The sequence below is a fragment of the Ambystoma mexicanum genome, chromosome 4p, assembly GCF_040938575.1.
Source record: "Ambystoma mexicanum isolate Mex_15411 chromosome 4p, UKY_AmexF1_1, whole genome shotgun sequence".
Classification (NCBI taxonomy): Eukaryota; Metazoa; Chordata; class Amphibia; order Caudata; family Ambystomatidae; genus Ambystoma; species Ambystoma mexicanum.
Window position 1 is genome coordinate 273470647 of NC_090927.1, and position 22366 is coordinate 273493012.

The 22366-nt window shown below is 46.7% G+C and overlaps 1 protein-coding gene across 1 annotated transcript in view; it reads right to left on the minus strand.

Annotated features, from left to right (window-relative positions):
• The window catches only part of CYP39A1 (cytochrome P450 family 39 subfamily A member 1), a 747125-nt gene that overhangs the window by 182616 nt on the left and 542143 nt on the right, over positions 1 to 22366 (minus strand). Inside the window, exon 10 of the mRNA XM_069605805.1 lies at positions 6523 to 6611. Within this exon, the coding sequence (XP_069461906.1) occupies positions 6523 to 6611 (89 nt within the window). The remainder of the gene's footprint in view (positions 1 to 6522; positions 6612 to 22366) is intronic.

Sequence of the window (22366 nt, forward strand, 5' to 3'; positions counted from 1 at the left end):
ACTATTATAGTACTGGGACGAGGAACTGCTAGAAAGCTCTGCTCCTCTAACTGCAACACCCTGCTTGTCAAACACTTCTCTAAGCAGAGAGTGGGTGGCAGATCTCTCTCTTCAGCTGGTGCCTCTCTTAGGAACAGCCTCCATGGCCCTCTCAGACTTGAGCCGGACCTCCTTAAGTTCCGAAACATCTCGAAACCCATCTTTTCTCTACCTCTTTCTCTTTCCCTTCCCTGTTAATCCCCTCACTGCTGCTGAGACTGGCAGCCTGGACCTTCATGATTCTCACAGGTTACCAGGCCCTCTACCCAGTCAACACCAGCAGCCCCCCACCCCTTAGCACAGCCCCTTGGGGCACACTGCCGGGTGGTTTTGCATCTTCCTAGCACTTAGCCAGTGTCCTCCCTGGCTCCCCTTGCACTTGCTTACCGGGCTCCCACCAGCCCTTATACATACCTTGACCCCCCTCTCCCTTCCCTAACTCCTGCACTTCTCTTCACTGCACCTGCACGTCCAGGCCCTACTAGGACCACGATTGTGTATTTACTGTTTTTGCCACTGTTATTTACTCTCTTGTTCCTTGTTCTCTTGTTCCCTCCCCACTCTGTCCTGTGGTGCCTGCAAACACACTTCTGTTGTATAGGTGACTAAAATGCTTAATAAATAAAAGAGGATATGCAAGCTATATTAAACCCAAAGCAATGATGGGTTATAATGAATAATACGAATACGGGGAACTGTAGAAACAGAAAAAAAGCTCTGAACTACTGAATATCGAACTAAATTAAAGCTTTTGACAAATCTATGAACAGGTGACAAGTTTGTTTAAACACATGCACAATATATTGAGAGCAAAGAACGAATCCTGTGAAATGCAATGTATAGCAAGCATTGGATATTGCTAAACAGTGTGAAAGCAATGTGGAGAAGGAAAGAGAGCATCATGAAGTGAAATGTATGAGAGAACACATTGTGGCAAAGTCAAGAGACTGGCAAAGAGGAAAACGCATTGTGGCAAAGCCAAAAGGCTGGCGAGTAGAAAGCCAAGTGAATGAACAAAGGTACAGTAGGAAATTAACCTGTGTGGGTTAGAAAGCCTAGGGTTATCGGTTGCGTGACCTCTAATAGGTGGACCATGTGGTCCGACAACTGCTCCTAGATCGTGGGTGCCCTACCTATGAAAACCAAATAAACATACAGAGAGCAAATGCAAGTGTATGAAAGAGATTGCTGAAGTTAAGCAGAGGAAAGCAATCTGTATGAACTGTCAAGAAACACAAAGGAGTGTAAAGTTGACCTGGAACTGGTTTTGAATATTGAAAGACTGAGACTAACTATAAGTTGGCAAGATGAACAAGCTGAAGTCTTGGGAAAGGGAAAGCTGAGACCTTATGAACGTTGTTGTTGTCTTGAGGACGGGAACCTTGAGACCCCTTTGTGAAACTTTGTTGTCTTCTTGGGGAAGAGAACCTCAAGACTTTATGGAACTATCTTGAACTTGGGGAAGGGGAGCTGTTAAGTAAGCCAATAGCTGGAAGAAGCTCAGAACCTTCCTTTGAACACTGTTTATTTTATTGCTCTGTTGACCTTAATGAATCAGACTATCCTTAGTTTATTTAGGTAGGGAAATCCCACCTTAGCATAGGGCAAGTTAGGCCTTCAACCATCCTCACATTTAAGTTAATAAACCATTTTTGTTTGAACGTTGAATCTGTTGTCTGTGTCTTGCTTCATGATTCCTTCACATCTCTTAAAGAGATATTCTCATTTCCTTCTTCATGCTGGTAGGTTCCAGCAATACCTTCATCCAAACAGTTATATGGTACAGTAGTCTATGTAGCACTTAGTCCCATGTATGCTACTAGGTTGTGTGAGTTAGGGAGTTCCTCACAGAAACTGAGGTCCTTGTCTCTTCAGGGAGGTCCTACTTGCCCAGATCCCTAGGGAGGGTCTTGCAGAGCGGGCTCACCTCCCTAGCCTCAAAGGGGGAGGCTCCGCTTTGGGGAGAAGAGATGAATACCATTGATTCGTCAAATAGTGCATGGTGACAGTAAAAGAGGATTGACAAAAAGGGGTAGGGGGGCTATGTCAGTTCAGTACTTGTAACCACCCAAAATGACCCAGACGGTTAGTGAACATCTGAATTATACAACATATCCATATTCCTGCAGTAAAACCTCATGAGATTCTGTAGGGTCTACAGAGGTACAGTGCATGTGAATGTGTTTGTGTGTGTGTGCACGTGTGTTAGATAGGAGGTCACACAATCTCTAGTCATTTGATTTCATAACCATTATTTCCCATAAAGATGTTCATGCTTTGGCTACTTTTAGCGCTTCAAATCCTAGACCTTTTTTGGCACGAAAATGGAAGTTGATGGCAGTAAAAACGTAAGTATAGAGAAAAGACATAATGAGGGTTCCTTGTTATTAAGGAATAATACATTCAAGACAAGCACAGAGCAGGCTCTAAATCCTCAGAGCAACAGTGGCAGAGCTGTGGCTGAGCAGCTGGATATCTATGGAAGACTGAGCCAGACAGTGCTGTCTTTAATACCAGACCACACTGCCCATGGCTTTGTGGAGTGGGGTTCAATTGTGATCCTTTGTGCATGGGGATGCACGATATATATATGTCCACCTATAAAACAGAGTCATGCACGTTATGTGTGGAGGTGGTAGGAGGAGAGTAGTTGTAGAGAGCTGGATAAGTATTGCAGAAAGCGGGAAACAGTCAAGAATGAGGTTAAGGAAGAGGATGGAGAAGATTAGGATGTTAAGGAGAAGGATGGGAATATCAAGAAGGGGACAGTGAAAGAACAGAAGGCAGTTTTCAATACAGATAAAGAAGGAATGGTAGAAGATCAGAAGGTTAGAAAAATAAAGATGAGCGGTTAAGCAGCAAGGGGCAGAACAAACTATATTTGGAGAGGTGTGGTGCAACATCAGAAGGAGGAAGGTGAGAGTAAGAAGGTGCGTGAGGAGGTTGGAGAGAACCCAGTGCAGGAAGGTAGGGAGGGGGCAGTGTCCCCAGGAGTGAAGGGGGGCACAGTCCAAAGCAGAAGGGAGTAGTGTGGATGGAGGAGGAGGTTAGGAGAGAGGAATAACATGAAAAGAAAGAAGATACAGGAGAATAGAAAAGGAGGGGAAGGAGGTTTATCAGAGGAGTTTAAGGAGCTTGAGAACTGGAGAAGGTGGAAAGAGGAGTTGGGTCCTTGGCTAGCAGAAGCGATGTTGGGCAGTGGGCACGATTGGAAGGGACACATCCCAAGGTGGAAGGAGGTAATAGCATGTGGTGTGGCGGCAAGAAGGGCAGCCCCGTTCCAGTTGATAGGGTTGGGCCTCCACTCTATACCACCATAGACAGTGCACCCTACCGCGGAGAATAGCACTGCAATAGTAAAAGAACAGGAATGGTCCAAAATTACCCTCAACAAGAAATAATTGGAACAATACTATACAGTCCTGCCATGGAACTGGGGAGTGACCCACGCATGCGTGTTCAAGGTATGGAAGAACTGATCAGGTTGATCGGGACATCCACAAGGAAGCCCTCATCTAGAGGATTTAGTCTGGTAAAGACTAGAAGACTATACTGAAGTAAACTTGCTCTACTACTGAATGTAGCCCAATTCTTGTCCTGTGAACCCTCATGTTTTAAGTTTTTTCAGTATCACCCTGCGATTGATGACATTTTTAGTTGTATTGCTTCGAAAAAGTCCTTACATTTTAATTTGGTTTCTGTCTAAATGTTGATCCCATTGGCCATCCTGACAATGCATAGAAATTGGGATAAGCATGGGCTGAAGAGTGAAAAGATCCAATAACTCTTGCTTGCTGTAAACATGTATAATTATCATTATCATTAGTCTCTCTCCCAGGGCCCCATTCAGCCTTGCAGAAGCACAGATGTGTAAGTCTTTCATGTACATGGTGCAAATGTGACCAGCACTGATGTGCTTTGAGGGTCCTCATGAGAACCTACTTGCCAGTAGCAGAAATTATTTGAATGTAGAATGTGTTTTATCTGAATAATCTCATGTGAGTGTTGCCCCAAACTCTGCAGCAAAAGAGTAAGCAGGAGTTGATGATCATATATGCATGTTCCCTCATGAAGGAGCTCATCTTTCATTGGTACTGCACCGCCAGTGAAAGAAGAATTCCAACACATGACATAACACATGCTGTTTTGGGTCTGTAAAACTGTCCTTTGGTTACCTATCGCCACATTCTAGCCCAACTCATGTAGAATGTACGCCTACTACTTCTCAGCTCAGACTTTTAACCAACAGGGTCGTGTTTTCTTCGGTCCTGACGAAAGAGGAAAATGATTAAGACTGCCGAAACGTTCTGAATGTGCTCCATGCATTACAACTGTTAAACCAAATTATTATTGTATTCATGATGTATGTAAAATGACAAACATGTATTACAGTAGTTGAATATGCCTTACATGGGCACAATGTTCACTATATGTTCGACGTAGACGTAGACCCTTTAAAAAAACATTATAGCTTTTTTAATTGCTTTTAATAAGATTACAATAAACAAACAAAACAAGTGGCTGTATTTGCAGTGGTTCAACAGTCTCATACATTTGGGAATCGTGTGCATCGCTATAAAATTATCTATTGCGGGTGATGTCTGCCGCGTGCAACACATGGTGTATTCCCCTTCCAAACCCCCGCTTATTCCTCCCCGTCCCCAGCCCAGCCGCCCCTATCTTTTGAAATTTCCATGGGCAACCTCTATCCCTATAGATACTTTGTTCAAGAGACATGCATCTGTCCATTTTGGCAGTCCATTGGCTGGGTCGCGGACGATCCACAGAGACCCACATCATAGCTATGATGTCCTTTGATAGTCCTAATGCAGTGGATAGGAACACCTTTTTGTATCTTGTAAACCCAGTCCCTCCACAGATTCCCAGTATAGCCATTTTTGGAACACAGGGGACCAGCGTCCCAATTATTGCAGACAATTTCCATATGCATTTCCCCCAAAACACTTGTACTTGTGCACATTCCCATAAGGTGCAGAAAAAGGGTCCCCCAGTTCTACCACATCTCAAACTCGGTCGGTTATCTCGGTCTGTCGCACCCCATCGCACCAGTGACGTTCGCGAGTAATACACCCTATGGAATATTTTGTACTGAATCAGGCGCAGCCTAGCAACCATTCCAATTCCATTCGGTAACATGAGTGCTTCGATCCACTCCTCCGGGTCCAGCTTCCCCACATCACTCACCCATTTGCCCCTGAGTCGGGACAGTTCGGGAGATCCAAAGGCTGTCAGCACCTGATATAACGTTGAAAAGACCTTCCTGCTTAAGCGCTCATGGAAGACATTTGCTTCTAGGGGTGAGCATGTGGGTATCTCTTCTAGGGCAGGAAACTGGGTCCCTATTGCATGGGATTGCTGCATGTATTGATAATAGTCCCTCCCCGGCATCCCGAACGAGTCCTGCAGTTTCACCAATGCAAGGAGGGCCCCCTCCTGCACCACGTCAGGGAGGTTCCTTACCCCCAGGTCTTCCCATTGTTTGAAATGTCCCATTTTTCTGAGTTCTGGGAGAAGCCTGTTTTTCCACAGAGGATGGTCCAGTGTAGGCCTCCTCCCGACCCCATGTCCTGGTCTGCTTCCCTCCACACCTGTCGGGTATGCTTGACCATCCGTGGGAGGACCGTATCTGCTGTCCTGTCCCCATACAGTATCTGTTTGGGTGGTTTCCCAACCATCCATCCCCTTTCTATTGCCACATGTGGAAGTCGCGGGTCCCCATGCAGCCAGTCATTAACCATGCCCATTTGCGCCGCCCAACAATACTGCCGGAGGCAGGGGATCCCCAGTACTCCCTCCCACACCAAGAATATAGTTTGCTTGAAGGACACAACAACAAACGTCTGCCTATGGAGGAACAATCACTGCTACCTGAAGAATTCAGCTATGGAGCACACGCCACATTATCTACCACTGAAACAACACACACTGATGTTGGCAAACAACACATTGTACCAAGATGCCTTCACAATCTATCACAGCAGTCCAGACCTATCACCCACTGAAAAATGTATGCTTCACTGATAATGGGGAATGTAAATAAACCTGCTCTGCTTGTCCCCCTCTGTCTGTTCTGTCTCACCCTCTAAGTCACTGTAGTAGCTGTACAGCTGCATCTCCTGCTATACACAACTATTAAAGCATGGAAGAAAAAAAGAGCGGCAGCCGCTGAACACAAAGAGCTGAGAAAGTTGTCTATACACGTGGCATGACTGTGCAGCGCAATGGACTTCCCACTATGGGTTATCCAATAACAGGTACCTGCCCTTTTCTATTTCTTTTTTGTGCATGGGTTCCATTGAATGTCAGGCTATTTTCTATTATATGCCTTCTATCTCTTGTGTACAAAAAGACAACAGTGAGACAACTCTCTGGGGCTGAGTCATAGTCCTAAAAATAGTCCTCTCCAGCAGAGCAATTATCTGGTGGGTTTATGAATAAATAGAGTCCAGCTGTTTCACTGACCTTCCTGGACACTGGTATCGACCTCCACCAAATGCCACAAAGCCGTCCAAGAAAACATTCTTCCCTAAATTTGCCTTTTTCCAGCGTTCCTGTGGAAAGAAAAGCATTTTTCCAGCTCAGACTTACATAAAACAAAGCATAACATGATGCCATCAGGCTTACCAAACCCAGATAATCCCTCCTTATGAGGTTGCAGTGTTTTTGTGATTAAGGACAATTATGAATGTGATCCAAGAAGATGATTTATCAGTTGAGAGAAGGAAAGACTTTAGGGCAATTAGGTATTTTTTCATCAACATATCAGTCCAGTCATGATTGTAACACTCTATGTATTAGGATCTCCTAATGTACAATTTCTTTCATAAAGAATTAATAAATCACTTACTGAATTTTGCGATCCTGGCCTGGAGTCTACACTCTACTGCACATCCCTTAACTATAACTCTCCCCTTCTGGTGTGGCCCCCCCAAGTTATCCATCTCAGCTCCTCAGCTATCCCTCCCACCTTACTTGTAATCCACTGTGTGCATCCCCGCTGTACAGTGCATTATAGATCCCATACACAAATATACAGATTAAAAATGGGCAAAATGCAATCTGGCTTATGCATAGTTATATAATTAGTAGACGTGCTTCATTGATTCTTGCATTTTGTTCTGTTTTTATAATGCTAATAAAGAGATTGAAATAAGGACAAAAAAATTGTCTGAGCAACCTATGGTTATAATTTAGCTTTAGAGCCTTCCCCATGGGCTACACCAGGCGGTAATCGCTCAGAAACTGAAGGTATACTAGAGCACAGGCATTGCTATCCTGTCTAGCCTGCACTGGGGCGCCTATTTATTTTAAAATTTCTTTATTGGCATTTTGCTGTGTATACAACTATGGCTTTTCTGTTTTAACATACTGTCATTTGCAAGTTAGCCAGTATCCTGCAACAAAACAACAACTTCCAAAAATAACAATGAAATAACAAAGCAAAGAAAACAACTGTATTAACCTTCTCCGTATGTTGCACTGGGACGCCTATAACCTATGATCACACCCAGGACAGGCTGCGTAAAGAGCAGTAGCCGAGTTATTAATAAGGAGAGGTGAAGGTTTGGGGCGCCAGAATGTGCAGGCACAGCAGAAGGTAAAGTTGATCAGTGCGACTCAGGCATTAGGAATGCGACGATGCAAGCTGAGGGAGGAGGGCCATTAAGCAAGCTACAGAAGCACAAAGGTGCAGTATAAGGTGGAAGATGGTGTCCAGAGCAGAGCAAGTGTGCAGCAAGTCAATGCTCCAGGAAGGACTGTGGTGGCTCAGACTCCAGGCTCTTTCAGGAAACATCGCCCTGCAATTTGTGTTTAGCGAATCAGAGAATGTCATCACACCCCCCCACCCGCCCCAGGGTACTAATATACAGTAATTCAACCATTGCTGTCTGTCTGATCTACCTATTGTGAGCAGTACTTCTATGCAAATGGATGTTCCCGTTTGTGGAAGGCACAGACAGCTACCATGTCATTGACAGCCTTCTGAGTGTTGTCTGTCCCGTAGAAAGAGCTAGTTTATCGTTTGCTCTTATTCAGTAGAGGGATTTTGCAATTGCTGGCTAATATATGTGCATTGTATACGTATGTAGTGTCACAGAGGACCTCAAGAACACACCAACTTGCAGATAAGGTTGTAGGGTTTTTATCGAGGTTTCAGTAGCCACGCTCTAGAAGCAGATCAGCCATTCAAGCTAATTACGAAGACAGTCCTGAAGAAGGTGGCATTAACCACAGAAACCACATGTGGAGACGGCAGCTTTTCCAAATGATTCACAGCCACAAGGAAAGAGTGACCTGCAGGACTGCCACTCTCTGCCACTCTGCGCCGCTACACGGACAAAAGGGGCTTTTAAAGAGCCCACCCACAGTCAGATAGAAACAGCAGATAGACTGTGACAGGCTGTAGTTTTTCCAAACGATTCACAGCCACAAGGAAAGAGTGAGCTGCAAGACTGCCACTCTGCGCCGCTGCGCGGACAAAAGGGGCTTTTAAAGACCACGCCCACAGTCAGATAGAAACAGCCGATAGTTTGTGACAGCCTGTAGTTTTTCCAAACGATTCACAGCCACAAGGAAAGAGTGAGCTGCAGGACTGCCACTCTAGGCCACTCCGTGCCGCTCTGCAGACAAAAGGGGCTTTTAAGGAGCTTGCCCGCAGTCAGATAGAATCAGCAGATAGACTGTGACAGGCTGTAGTTTTTTCAAACGATTCACAGCCCCAAGGAAAGAGTGAGCTGCAGGACTGCCACTCTCCGCCACTCCGATAATTATTAATTTCCTGTTCTTACCCGCATTCTAAACCTCTTGGATAAAGGACATGAAATCACACATTATGAAATCAGTGACATAAAAACATATATCTCTGATATCTTGGCAAAATTGAATTAGTTGGAAGGCTTTATGTGTGCACAGGAAACTACCATGACCATCAACTCGCCTAAATTACCTCGCTCAGAAAATGAGCTATTAATGTCATGCTCTTCTCAAATGATAGGCGTACATGTTTGTGCCAACTGTACAAAAACTAGTAATGGCAAGGGCATGGTTGGTTCCTCAAACATGTTATATTCTCAGGCAGTCAACAACTCATCTATTAATAAAGGCATTGATTGTGCTGACTCACGAAACATATGGCTTAATGTCAATTCTAATTCAATAAAAAATGCTAATATTGAAACTCTAATTAGAAATGTGCATTTGCCAAATAGACCAATTCACTCTAATTGTTGTGTCCTTCCACAGGCCAAAGTTAAGGAAATAGTTTCCATGTGTGAGGATCCTGATAGTCCATCCGCCCTTACCAATCTAATTGAACAAGCTGATAATGGGATTCTAAATGGTGAAGTGGTTACTGATGTGTTAACTGATTATGTTGAAATTAGTACTTCCAATCACTACTTGTCACATAGAGCCAAACATCTCATAAATAAAGCAATCAAGAGAAGGATTAATAGAAAGACTCCAAAAGATGCGCTAGTTAAAAAAGCAAAAACCCTAAGTCCTCCCAAAGTCAAAGGCCATAATTCCAACATTAAAAGCTTATGTAATTTGTCGAATGAAGACGCTGTGCTGGATTTAGACCAGCTCAATTAAGAGAATAAAGAAGCCCTTCAATTGAAAGAAGCAGTGCCTGCTACGTTTGGTAACTTGGACGTGACCCCCAAAAGACAGAGAAAACAAAAATAAATGGGTTAATTGAATCAGGTTCTGTTGCAGATGTGGCGTTAGTTGAGCCAATGTTATCTAAAAGCATTGACTCTATGAAGCCCTCTCTACTTCTAATGTCAGGTCTGACTGGTACCAAGTAAACACAACTTTCCACCTTCTTTCCTGTCATTAAAAACAAAAAGCTGTGTGTGACATCATCATCTGTCAATGTATCTAATAATAACAATCCGATATCTCCAGAAACTACAGGGATGACACCAACTGTGACACCAATATCTGTGGACGTATCTAAAAATAACAATCCGATATCTTCAAAAACAACAGGGATGATATCCACTGTTGGTCAACCAATAATTCCTCCTATAAACAATAAGACACACGATTTGATAGTTGGGAATGAGTTTAAACCCTTGCACCCTACTAACAACGACTGTAGTGCAAATGTTGTGCATCCAGTTGAGCCGCCTGTGACCAACTTCACCTCTGAAACATCAAATATAATTGGTTGTATAAGTGATTCTAAAATCAATGGCAGGCGCAGAATTAATCGCTCTTATATTCTGCATGCATTTAATCATATCCCTTTGCTTAGAATATTGAATTCTGAGGATATTGATTGGGTTACGCTGAGCCTTATAAATAATAACTGAATTATATGTCAATTTCATTCGGCTATTATTACAAAATTGGTATGAGAATATCAATCTGATCTCATCCAAATAGGCCTAATGCCACACATGTTTAATACTAAGGAAGCAGCCTCAATTTTTATTGAGACTCACAATCCTGCAATTGGGATGATCCAAGGTTCTCTACCAACCATTGAAATAACAAAGCTTCCTAATGAATTGATTATGTCACAGTGTGCCTCTCTTTCCTCTGTCATAAAGGATTGGTCGTGGCTTGAACCCTTAGTGAAAGGTCTTCTACCAGCTAAAAGTGCAAATACATAACTGTAGCCAAGCAGTAATTAGAGATGCCTCATGGAATTCATGTGGATATAACAATCTCATTTCATGGGCTAATTTGACCTCTATCAGTAACAATTTGCCCATAGTGGTCTGTCAAGAAACTATGAAATTACAAAAGTTTCATATAAATGGCTATTCCACTTACTCCCTCCGGCCAACATTGGGGTTTCTGGCAGACCGTTTGGGGATCTAGCTATTCTTGTCAATAATAATATGAAGGCATCTACTAGGATGGTGATGACCCTGGAAGATGTTTTGGCTATTGACTTGACGATCCAGGGTGAGAACACTGTGTCCTATTTAATAATTTGCATTTACTGGAACCCAGTTAGGCGATCGCTGGAACAAATGTTTGTACATCTGGATTCTATCTTTGAAGATGCATTTCTTTGCAAGTCGGATTATAGGCTCCTGCTTGGTGGCGACTTTAACTCGACTTGCATCACCAATCTACTTTATCCAGCTCATAGTTCCACCTCTTGTGGCGATCCTCAGTCTACATTAAGAGGAAAAAGATGGGCACAATGGGATATCCATTTTGCAGGGATAGATAAAAAAAAGTCAACAACTTTACATGGCAAAGTGGATCTAAAAAGTCTTATATAGACTACTTTGGAGTGTCCTTAAATTTGCTCAGTTTGTGTGACCCAGTGTCCACTTTAAGACCTGGTCAAGGCGATCATTCAACTATTACTCTTAATTTCAATACAGTGTGTCATCTTTATGACACTCTACCTGATCTAAAATTCTTAGAGATTGAACGCCCTGTGATTTCTGTTCACTGGAATTCACAATTGTGCCATACACTGACCCAGATGGTTAGTAAAGAAATGATTCTAGGTATAAATGATCTGAACTATGAACTGGACATTCAACAACTGAAGAAAGGAATGACTCCACAATGAAATGTCTGCTTGGTAAGCTGTCCTTAAACCATACTAAGACGAAAAAGCGACATAGGGGATGTGTGGTTATTAAAATGACAGATAAACAAACAATTGAGGGATCTCAAAGCGTCTAAGCTACCTCTTGCTTCTTATTTTTTTTTAAAAGAAACAGATGTTACTTGCATAAAAACAAGATTATATCTATTAAGCACACATTGCGGATAATCAAAAGATTATTTCCTATCTCTGTCTTAATAACAAGAGATCAGTGTGAGCAACATTGAGAAAAGCATCTTCCTCGCCATTAGGGTACTTGGCCTCATCGATATCTGCACAGTCGTGCATATCTTATATTACAGAAAAATGTAAACTGCCAACTATGTTCACCAAAGTGTTGCTTAAAAACCATGGTCTGTGGCAGAGGTGAAGTGGGCCATATCGAAACTAAAATACTCCAAAGCTGCAGGCCCTGGCGGCATTCCTGTATGCGTTCTTATATATGATACCTCTTTGTGGCCATCAATATTAAAGATCAAATACAACAACATCTATAACTCTATTAAGCTACCAGAGTCATGGTTCATTTCTATCAACATTCCGATTTTTAAAAAGGGCAATCCTTCTGATCCTGGAAACTTTCGCCGGATCGCATTTATGGCTGTTTCTGCAAAGGTGTTCTCTATCTTGATTCTAAGAGAATTAGAAAGTCACATACAACAACATGACACTATCTCGTTACCAGGTCGGCTTCCGCAAACACATGGGGACAGCCTTGAACGCTACCATCTTATCACATATACTTGAACGGACCAAACAACTCAACACTGGGGCTGTTTACATGGCATCCCTAGATATGTCGGCGGTGTTTGACTGTGTTAAACAAAATCGTTTATGGGGTAAAATGAATACGCTTGGTATCTCTCCTCACCTAATTCTCCTGTTATCTAGGTTGCACTCAAATACTAGTTCCATGGTGAGGCTTAATGAAGATGGTGTTATTACTAAGCCCATTCCCACTCTGGTGGGGGTCAAACAAGGCTGTAACGTGGCCTCCACATTGTTTAACTTGTATTTGTGTGACTTCGATGAAATATGGCAACTTGATGTTAGTTTTCCAGTTAGACTTGGTAAACTTCATCTCCATTGGTTGGCATTTGCCGATGACGACCTATTTTTTGAAAGAACGCCCTTTGGACTTCAAGCTAAATTACAACTTTTCTGCAAGTATGCACAGGAACAAAATCTGCATTCAAATGCCAGTAAATCGAGGACTGTTATATTTCATAACAGGAAAAAAATATATGTTCGTTCAATTTGTCTATAGATGGACTTCGGATGGAGCGTACATTCTCACTTAGATATCTGGGATATCATTTATGCAACACCTCGTTATTAACCAGGTGGAGGCTACCTCTTATTCAAAAAGCAAAACCTCTCAGCTCTCAGATGAAAGTTATCTACAGAAAATATTGCAGATTCTCCATGATACCAGTGATAGACTTCTATATCTTAAAAGTTGAAGTTATCATCCTTTATGGGTTAGGCATGTGCCTTGTGAATATTGAAAAGACGTTTGATCAATTGCAGGGGCGCATATGGAAGTAGACCTTAAGATTAGCCAGTATGTTGCCTAACGCATTATTGCAACATGAACTCAGCATCTCCTCTCTTTCCTCTAGATATAGTTGGGGACTTTTGACCTACTTTGCGAAAATGAATTATCCTCCCTGCAACTATATATATGAAGACCTATCTAACGTGATCAAAGAAGCCTATTTCAATATCCAGATATGATGTTAAATTGAAAAAACTATTGTTAAAAAATTAATGCCAACATCAAGGATCTTCTTCTGAGGCCATGTTGTGTTAAGAAAAAAAACTATACAAATTTAGCTGGTCTTGTACTATTGAAGCTCTAAGTACATATACTAGCTACAAAGAATATGCACATTTTTTAACTACAAGAGTTCCTCGACTATCGTATTTAATTTGCTTTCCTTGTGATAAGGCACGAGATCTACATTTGAGATTCAAACTCAATCAATTCTCCACCAATGAGAGAGTTAAATACTGGCAAACTAACATGGAGGTGCTTGTTGCTTTTGTCTATGTTCTCAACAATTAGAAGCACTAAAACAACATTTTAGTCATTTTCTGTCAATAATTTGAAGTGTCCAGAGTATTGACATTCGGCAAATTTAATATTGGCAATACTGTCGTCTCAAGGGAATGGTTATGGATTAGTTGCTTGTTGACCATTATCAATGAGGAACCTTCAATAAAACTGAGTACACAACTTATGACAAAGGAGGATGCCACAGTCTAGTGACCTTAATTGCACCGTATTAGCCATTTTTAGTGATATAAAGCTGTAGTCATGTAACAATGTCTTTTCCTTTTTAGGTCAACACACCAATTGAGTATTTTTATGTGCCTATATCTAGATATAAGGAACAAGTTACTTACCTGTAACTGTTGTTCTCCAGCATGGGTCTGGCATGGATTCACATGCTCATGAACATTCCCCGTCGTCAGGCTGGGAATCCTCGGTAAAGAAAAAATCAGTATCAGTTTCGTTTCTGATCTGTCTTTCGTAGTAGTAACCAATCACTGATCTCTGCGTCATACTGACCACAGCCAATGACTGCCCTCTACCTAAGCCCCGCCTCTGGCAGCCATCTTCAGATTTGGTAGCACGTGAAGTGGCAGTATGACCAAGTGAAGAGCCGCAGAGGGGTAGGCGGGAGGGTTCACATGTGAATCCATGCCAGACCCATGCTGGAGAACAACAGTTACAGGTAAGTAACTTGTTCCTTCTCCAGCATGGGGTCTGGCATGGATTCACATGCTCATGAATAAAGAATACATAGCAGTACACACATGCACAACCACGGGAGGTGGCAAAGGCTCAACATTAAGCATTACATCAAACTCAACATTAAGCAATTCTTACCTCCTCACCAGGCTCACCTTAGGCGAACAGGTTGCGCAGCACTGCTTGGCCGACCCTGGACTCCTGCCTGGAATCCCGATCGACGCAGTAGAATTTCGTGAAGGTGTGCGTCGACCTCCACGTAGCAGCCCTGCAGATGTCCAGCACATCCTTTCGGCCGGCGACGAAGGCGACGGGAAGAAAACAGGCAACACCTAGGGTTTGTTGAGGTGGAAGTCCGACGGCACCTTGGGCATGAAGGAGGGGTGCGTCCTGAGCACTACCCTCGTGTCGTGAAAAGTCAAGTACGGAGGCTTGCAGGAAAGGGCCTGGATCTCTCCCACTCGTCGTGCGGAGGTGATGGCCACAAGGAACGCTGTTTTCCACGACAAGAACTTCAACGGAGCCGAGTGCAGAGGCTCGAACGGAGGTCCCATGAGCTTGGTCAGCACCACGTTGAGCTCCCACGCCGGGGCCGGAGCCTTCACCGGCGGGAACGATCTGAACAGTCCCTTCATGAATTCTTTCACCAGACGATGAGACCACAAAGACGTCCGCCCTGTGGTTCTGGTGTATCGGGAGATCGCAGCAAGATGAATCTTGATGGACGCGTGAGCCAGTCCAGCCTTGGCCAGCGTCAGAAGGTACGGCAGTACCTGGGGAGCCGTAATCCGTAGAGGGTTAATCTTCTGTGCGCGGCACCAGACAGAGAACCTTTTCCATTTGTGTCCATAGCATTTAAGAGTTGAGGACGCCCTGGCCTTTGCAAGAACCTCTCTGCAGTCGGCCGGTATGTGGTATCCTCCAAACTCTAATGCTGCAGGAGCCAGGCCTGCAAGTTCAGCGACTTTGGGTCGTGATGGAGGATGGCGCCTCCTTCCCTGGAGAGAAGATCCGCATCCACTGGCAGCTTGATTGACGGGGACGCTGACAAGTCCAGAAGGTCCGGGAACCATATCTGCCTCGGCCACGCAGGTGCGACGAGGATCATCCTGCACCGTGACCTTTTGAGCTGGTTGATGAGCCGGATCAGCAATGGCAATGGAGGGAACGCGTATAGAAACAGGCCCTCCCAGGGGAACGAGAAAGCATCGCCCATGCTCCTCGGCTGGGGAAACCTGCTGGCGAACCTCCGGCACTTGGAGTTCGCTGCCTTCGCGAACAGATCGATCTGGGGGGTGCCCCACCGTCGGAAGAGGCGGTCCACTAGATCCTGTCATAGTTCCCACTCGTGGCACGAGCGCAGCTCTCTGCTGAGCGAGTCGGCGATGGTGTTTTTTATCCCTGCCAGATGAAACGGCACCAGAAACATCCCCTGGGCGACGGCCCAATGCCACAGATCCTGCGCCTCCTTGAACAGGGCTGGGGATCTGGTACCGCCCTGCTTCCTGATGTAGAACATGGTGGTAGTGTTGTCGGTGAAGATCCTCACCACCTTGCCCTTGAGGGACGGAAGGAAGGACCTGAGGGCCCAAAACACTGCACGGAGCTCCAGGACGTTGATATGGAGGGACTTCTCCGTCGGAAGCCAAAGGCCTCTCGCGTGCAGATTTTCGGTGTGCGCTACCCACCCTTCCAGGGAGGCATCCGTGGTCACTGTCTCCTGGTGGCCGGGGGTCTGGAAGTCCATGCCCGCCGTCAGATGCGTGCGGGTGCCCCACCACCGGATCGCTCGTCGGAAAATCTCGTCGAGTGTGATCCTCTCCTCGAAGCTGCCTGTCGTCTGGATCCAACGCGCGTCCAGGAACTCCTGTAACGGGCGCATCCGAAGCCTGCACAGGCGGATGAGATAAATGCAAGAAGACATCATTCCGAGGAGGGATTTGATGGACCTCACCCTGGCCGCGTCCGCAACCAGCATCCGCTGCACCTTGCCCAAGATGGCCCTCGTCCTTTCCTCCGACGGAGAGGCCAGAAGCGACACTGTGTCGAGCTTCGCTCCCAGAAACAGTGCGTCTTGCGAGGGCACCAGGTGGGACTTGGCGTAGTTTATGGAGAATCCCAGGTCTGTGAGTAGTTGGACGGTCCTTGCCACGGCGAGCCACGGCGAGCTCCTTCGTCTTTGCACGGATGAGCCAGTCGTCCAGGTAGGGGTAGACGTGGATCCCCTCTTGGCGCAGCTGCGCCGCCACCGGTGCGATGCACTTGGTGAAAACCCTGGGTGCCGACCTCAAACCGAAGGGAAGGGCTTTGAACTGGTAGTGACGCCCTTGGACCACGAACCTGAGAAACTATCGGTGTCCCTTTAGGATGGGGATATGGAAGTAGGCATCCACCAAATCCAACGACGACAGGAAGTCCCCCTCCTCCAGTTGACCCAGGACGTGTTGGAGGGTGACCATCCGGAACTTCTGTGCCTTGATGAATTTGTTCAGTCGTCATAGGTCCAGGATGGGACGCCATCCTCCCGTCTTCTTCTTCACGAGGTAGTATCTTGAGTAAACTCCGGAGCCCTGAAGCCTCTTTGGGACGAGCTCGATGGCGCCCTTCTTGAGCATCGCCTTTACCTCCAAGAGAAGTTGAGGGACGTGATGTTCTTTCCTGGCCACAGGGGGAACGTGCGGGCACCTCTTTAGAAACTCGAGCGCGTGACCCTGGGCTAAGGCGTCCAGCACCCAACGGTCGGTGGAGATGGACTCCCACACGCTGACGAAGCTCGCCAGCCGGCCTCCCACCGGGGTGCTTCGGTGGGGGCCCGACCCCGCGGCCGGTTCAGTCCTGCTTCGACGAGGCTTTGCCGCCTTGTCCTCCCTGGCGACGACGGCGGGGTCCGCCTGACCTGCCTCGTCCCCTGTAAGCTTCCTGTGACGACGAACGGGCCGCTTGACGGTAGGTGGAAAATCCGCCGCTGGAACCTTTGGAGGCACCCTGTTTGCCTCCGCCGCTCCGAAAGGGCGGCCGCCGTTGCTGGAGAACCCCAAGAGCCCGGGCCGTCTCCGTGTCCGCCTTGATGGCTTGAAGGGAATCGTCCACTGTTTTCCCAAACAGGTTGTTTCTGTCGAACGGCATGTCCAAGACTCTGGTCTGCACGTCCTGACGGAAGTCAGTAGCCTTGAGCCATCCACGCCGCCTAAGGCACACGCCGTTGCCCAACTGGCGGAATCCAGTGTCCGCGATGTCCGTCGCAATCGTAATTGCGTGGTCCGACGCCACCTCTCCTTCCTGCAAGATCTCTAGGGCTTCCGCCCTCTTGTCGTCTGGTAGGAAGTCCAGCAAGGGGGCCAGTTTGTACCACAACTCCCTGTCGTAGGGAGTTGTGGCTTTGGCCGCCTTAATCATCGTCGCTGCCGACGAGATGACTCTGCGTCCAATCGTGTCTAATTTCTTACCCTCGCCGTCCGGCGGGGTGGTCGACGTAGAGGCTGCGCCCCCCCGCTTTCTTCCTGTCCGCCGCGGAGACGACCGAGTCCAGGGTCGGCTGTTCCCGAAGGCACAAGGGGGCCGCGTCCGGGACCCGGTACTTCTTCTCGTACCGATCCCTTCTAGCCGGCGTCGTGGATGGGTTCTTGAGGAGGGCGAGGCCCTCATCCCAAATATCGTCCAGTAGAGGTACAGCGAGGACCGTCTTCCTCTTGGCCTTGCGCCATTGATAAAGGAAACCTTCCTTCTTCTTCTCTTCCGGGCAGAGCTGGAAAAGCTCGGATGCCCTGGCGATCATGGAGTGAAACGATCCAATCTCGTCGGGCGGGGAAGCCCGGGTGGGAGGGGACGACGGGAGATCCTCGTCGTAAACCTCGTCGTCTGTACCCGTCGCGGCCGTGTCAGTCCCCGTATCATCCCCACGTGTCGTGGAAGGGGAGGAGGGCTGAACAGGGCGCGATGGCTGAAAAGGAGGTGGAGGATGAATCCTTCTTCTCTTAGGGGGAGAGCTCCCAGAAGGGCCTGGCTCCGGGTCCCCCGTCGGGAGCGGTTCCTCCGTTGGTGGTAACGGCAGTCTCGTCCTTATCTCCGAACATAAGGACTGTATAGCCAACAAAATGCCCGCCGAGTTGTCTTGCGGCACTGGTTGAGGGGAGTCCGACGGGCGGTCAGGAGCCCCGTCGGCACCCTCGACGTTCTCGTCGTCTCCTACGTCGGGGTCCCTCCCGACGGGCTGGTCTTCTTCCACGCCAACGCCGTGGCTTAAGACTTCGATCAGCTCCTCCTCAGAGGTTGAGGCCGAATCCACGACGACCTCCTGCCCCCCCTTTTTCTTCTCCGTCGGAGGTTTCACGGGGGTCCTGTCGATGGGCAAGAAAGAGGACTCCCTCCGCGGTGGCAGGGAGACTCTGGGCCCCGAGGTCACCACCACTGGTGTAGCCTCCACAGGCTGAGCCAGGGCCGCCGCAACTGTCTCGATAGAGGCCTTGGCCGGGTGGATTAAGGCTTTCACCACCTTAGGTGCGCTCACCGCCTTCTCCTTGGGGGGAGGGTCACCGCCTCGCTCCCCCTCCGATGGGGCCTTCGAGCTCGAGCGGGGTCCCTCCAGGAGCTTCGGCGGGTGCTCGGCCTTCCTCTTACCCGAGCCAGAGCGTTGGCTCATGGTTGATGGCGCCGGGGAGGATGCGCCCTGCCTGGCGCCCGTAGAGCCCGACCGTTCGGCGCTCCCGGTGCCAGCGGACTCGCGGTGCTTGGCCTTCTGTTGGACCCCCGTCGCCGGGGCGCCCTCAAAGGTCTTAGAAGACCGCTCGGATTTCTTTTTCTTCTTCTCGCCTGACGGGCTCTTTCCTTCCAGCCAGTTGGCGAGACGTTGATGGCGGTCCTTCATGGTCCGCTCCGACATATTGCCGCAAAACGCACAGTCCTTCTCACACAGTCCTTCTCCACGTGCGTCTTGTCCTCATGTAGGCAGTAAAGGCAAAGGGAGTGTTCGTCCTCCTTAAAGACATTCTGAAGCTGGCATCCAGGGCAGACCCTGAACAGCTTTCCGGGCGTCGAGCTTCCCTTCTCCTGGGCCATGTCCGAGATGGGCCTGAGAAACTTCTGGAGTCCTCCAAAAGCGTGGCTCGACGAAATCTTCACCCTTGAGGGGCATAGACGAATGCGACAGGGGTCCCCGTTAATCGGATGAAGAGACGGTGGAGCTTGAGGCTCTTTTGACCGAAAAAGAGAAATTTTTCTGAGAAAAAACGTGAAAAAAAGCACTAACGCTCGAGAGCAATAGCACGAGGATCCCAACACTTGAACGTGCAGTAAAAATCTGAAGATGGCTGCCAGAGGCGGGGCTTAGGTAGAGGGCAGTCATTGGCTGTGGTCAGTATGACGCAGAGATCAGTGATTGGTTACTACTACGAAAGACAGATCAGAAACGAAACTGATACTGATTTTTTCTTTACCGAGGATTCCCAGCCTGACGACGGGGAATATTCATGAGCATGTGAATCCATGCCAGACCCCATGCTGGAGAACTGATATTACTATTAAATGGTATATATGTTTTTTTACCATGTGGTCGCACTAATTGAATAATGCTTAGTTTAATATGTTTTTGGGTTGATTTGCACATTTGCTATTTGCACAAAGAAGCGGGATCATAATGCGACCCACTAATGTTTACAAGTCGAATAAAATGTATTTGATCTGATATGTTTTTTTAATTGCTGTATATAGAATAGGGAAAAAATGAAAATGTTAGATATCACTGTTTTAAAGAAATAAGAAAAATACTAGTTACTACATGTAAGTTACTAATTCTCACTTTGATTTGGAAAGTTTAGCTTGTTAGATGATCATTGTGAATGTGTAAATGTTGATAAGAATGATGTTGTAAATGTTTGTTCACAAACTAAAAACAACTAAATAAAAAAATAAAATAAAAAGAGCCATGATGAGCCCCGAAGCTAGCAGTGGCATGGAGGCAGCAAGACGCACTAGCTGGAGGCTGAGAGGCGGGCAATCTGACCGAGCAACCTAAATGAACGGAACAGGCACTTGCCCTTATGTTTATTAATTGGACTGAGATCCAATACATCTACCAAATAGCCACAGGACTTTCAGGAGTCCTTGTGCCACGAAAGCGGTATATAGGGAAGTGTGTTTGAAAATGATCCTGGAGGAATTTGACCATGAACCAACAAACCCTAATAGAAAAGTGTGAACTGTGACAATACATTTCCATTCTGAGGCTGCTGTACAAGCCTCCCTTTTTCATATTAGATTTTCTATAGTGGAAGGGCCCGTTAGTTATCTAGGATTTGGACTTTTGAATATTTGATTTGGACTTCGACAGGCACTTTTAGTTTTTGTATTAGAAGGCAGGGAACATCCCTCATAGCAATTGGGCCAGTTAGGCATTTTTCATTACACAATGTAGTCAGAGTCCTTGTTCTGGTTCGCCACAGAGCCCAGAGGTTGTGGACTGCCCATCCTCTCTTGACAGGGTGTATATATTTTCTTAAACCACTTTAGTCAAAGGGTTGAAGGGATGTTTTGGTTACACGCGAAACCTTAAAAACACTGCAATTTGCACGCTACATTAAATGCACTGCTTAGGACATTGCATGTGCCCTCGAATATCACATTAGCCCTGGCGGCATGCCCTGTTGAAAGAGAGGCAGTATTGTTTCTAGGGTATGCAGACCATATGAGGCAAGTCCTCGGGAGATGCCTAGTGGGTACAGAGGGTATGAGCACTACATCTGGGGCATGGAAGTAGGCACAGAGAGGCAGGCAACCAGAAAGGGACAGATGGAGACAGTAAAGTAAGTACAAAACATAAAAGAAGGCTGCATGTAAAGCATGCAGTCAGGCATAAATGTAGATAGGTAAGTAGGCAGGAACACTGAAACAAAGCTAGGTAGCATGCCAGACAGAAAGACAGATCGGAAAATAGAATAAATGGGGGACAGTAATGACAAACCACACAGACAGACATGGAGACTGGAAAAACTTTATGTAACACAAACTGAGGTCTTGTCACTTCCCCCCAGGGGAGAGCCCTTTCCTGTGAGGTTGAGGAGGTGAGGTCGCTACCCAATAGCCCCCCCTAGGGGTAGTAATATGTGGGAGGACCTCATAGGGAGACACTCCCCTCCTGGGGATAAGGACGTCCACCTGGGGAAAAGCCTCCCTAGTAACTTGTCACAAAAACCCCTACCCTTATGGTCACCTTTTTCTCCCACCATTGATAGTGGGGCCATATGTTATATGGTTGTAAAGCCATGACTGTGACAAATGTAGATTGTACTGGGATGAAAAAGAACATGAGAAGCCATATGCAAAGCTAGCCAAGTACTGCCACGAGGTAGCTCAATGGAGGCATGAAGAGTGCTAAAAAGACTTTCCAAGATGGTGTTGACGTTACGCAAGGCTGAAGTCAACAATATAAAGAACAAAGCAATAACGGACTAGAGATCTCTCATATCGAAAGCCAGCAGCACGCAAGTCCTGCCCGGGAGATTCAAACCTGTAGGAACAGAGATGCGAAGAAGATGTTCCTCCAGGCGGAGGCCGCAAAGAACGTGACACTGCTACAACATCCCAGGAGCCGGCTGGGAGCCGACTCGCCAGAATGAAGATGCAACCGAGGTGTGGTGCGACCGCAGAAAGGTGGAGAGTGAGGTTTGGAAACAGTGCCGAGACCACCAGCTTGAGCCTGCCGCGGACATGCGCATGTTTTCGAAATTGCAGAGGAAGGAACCTGTGACCCCGGGAAGGACCGGAGCCGTGTCCCAAAAGAGAACAAGGCAACGGAAGTGGAAAGAAGATCGAGAGAGACCCGGGAAGCCAAACCAAGAAGCTAGACTGCATCAAGTGCTATCTCCCTCATCCCAGTGGTGAGCCAAATACCATTGCTCAAGCAGAGTGCATCGGGAATCATCAATCTGTCGCTGTGGTCAGCCAAATACCACAGCTCAAGCAGTGTGTAT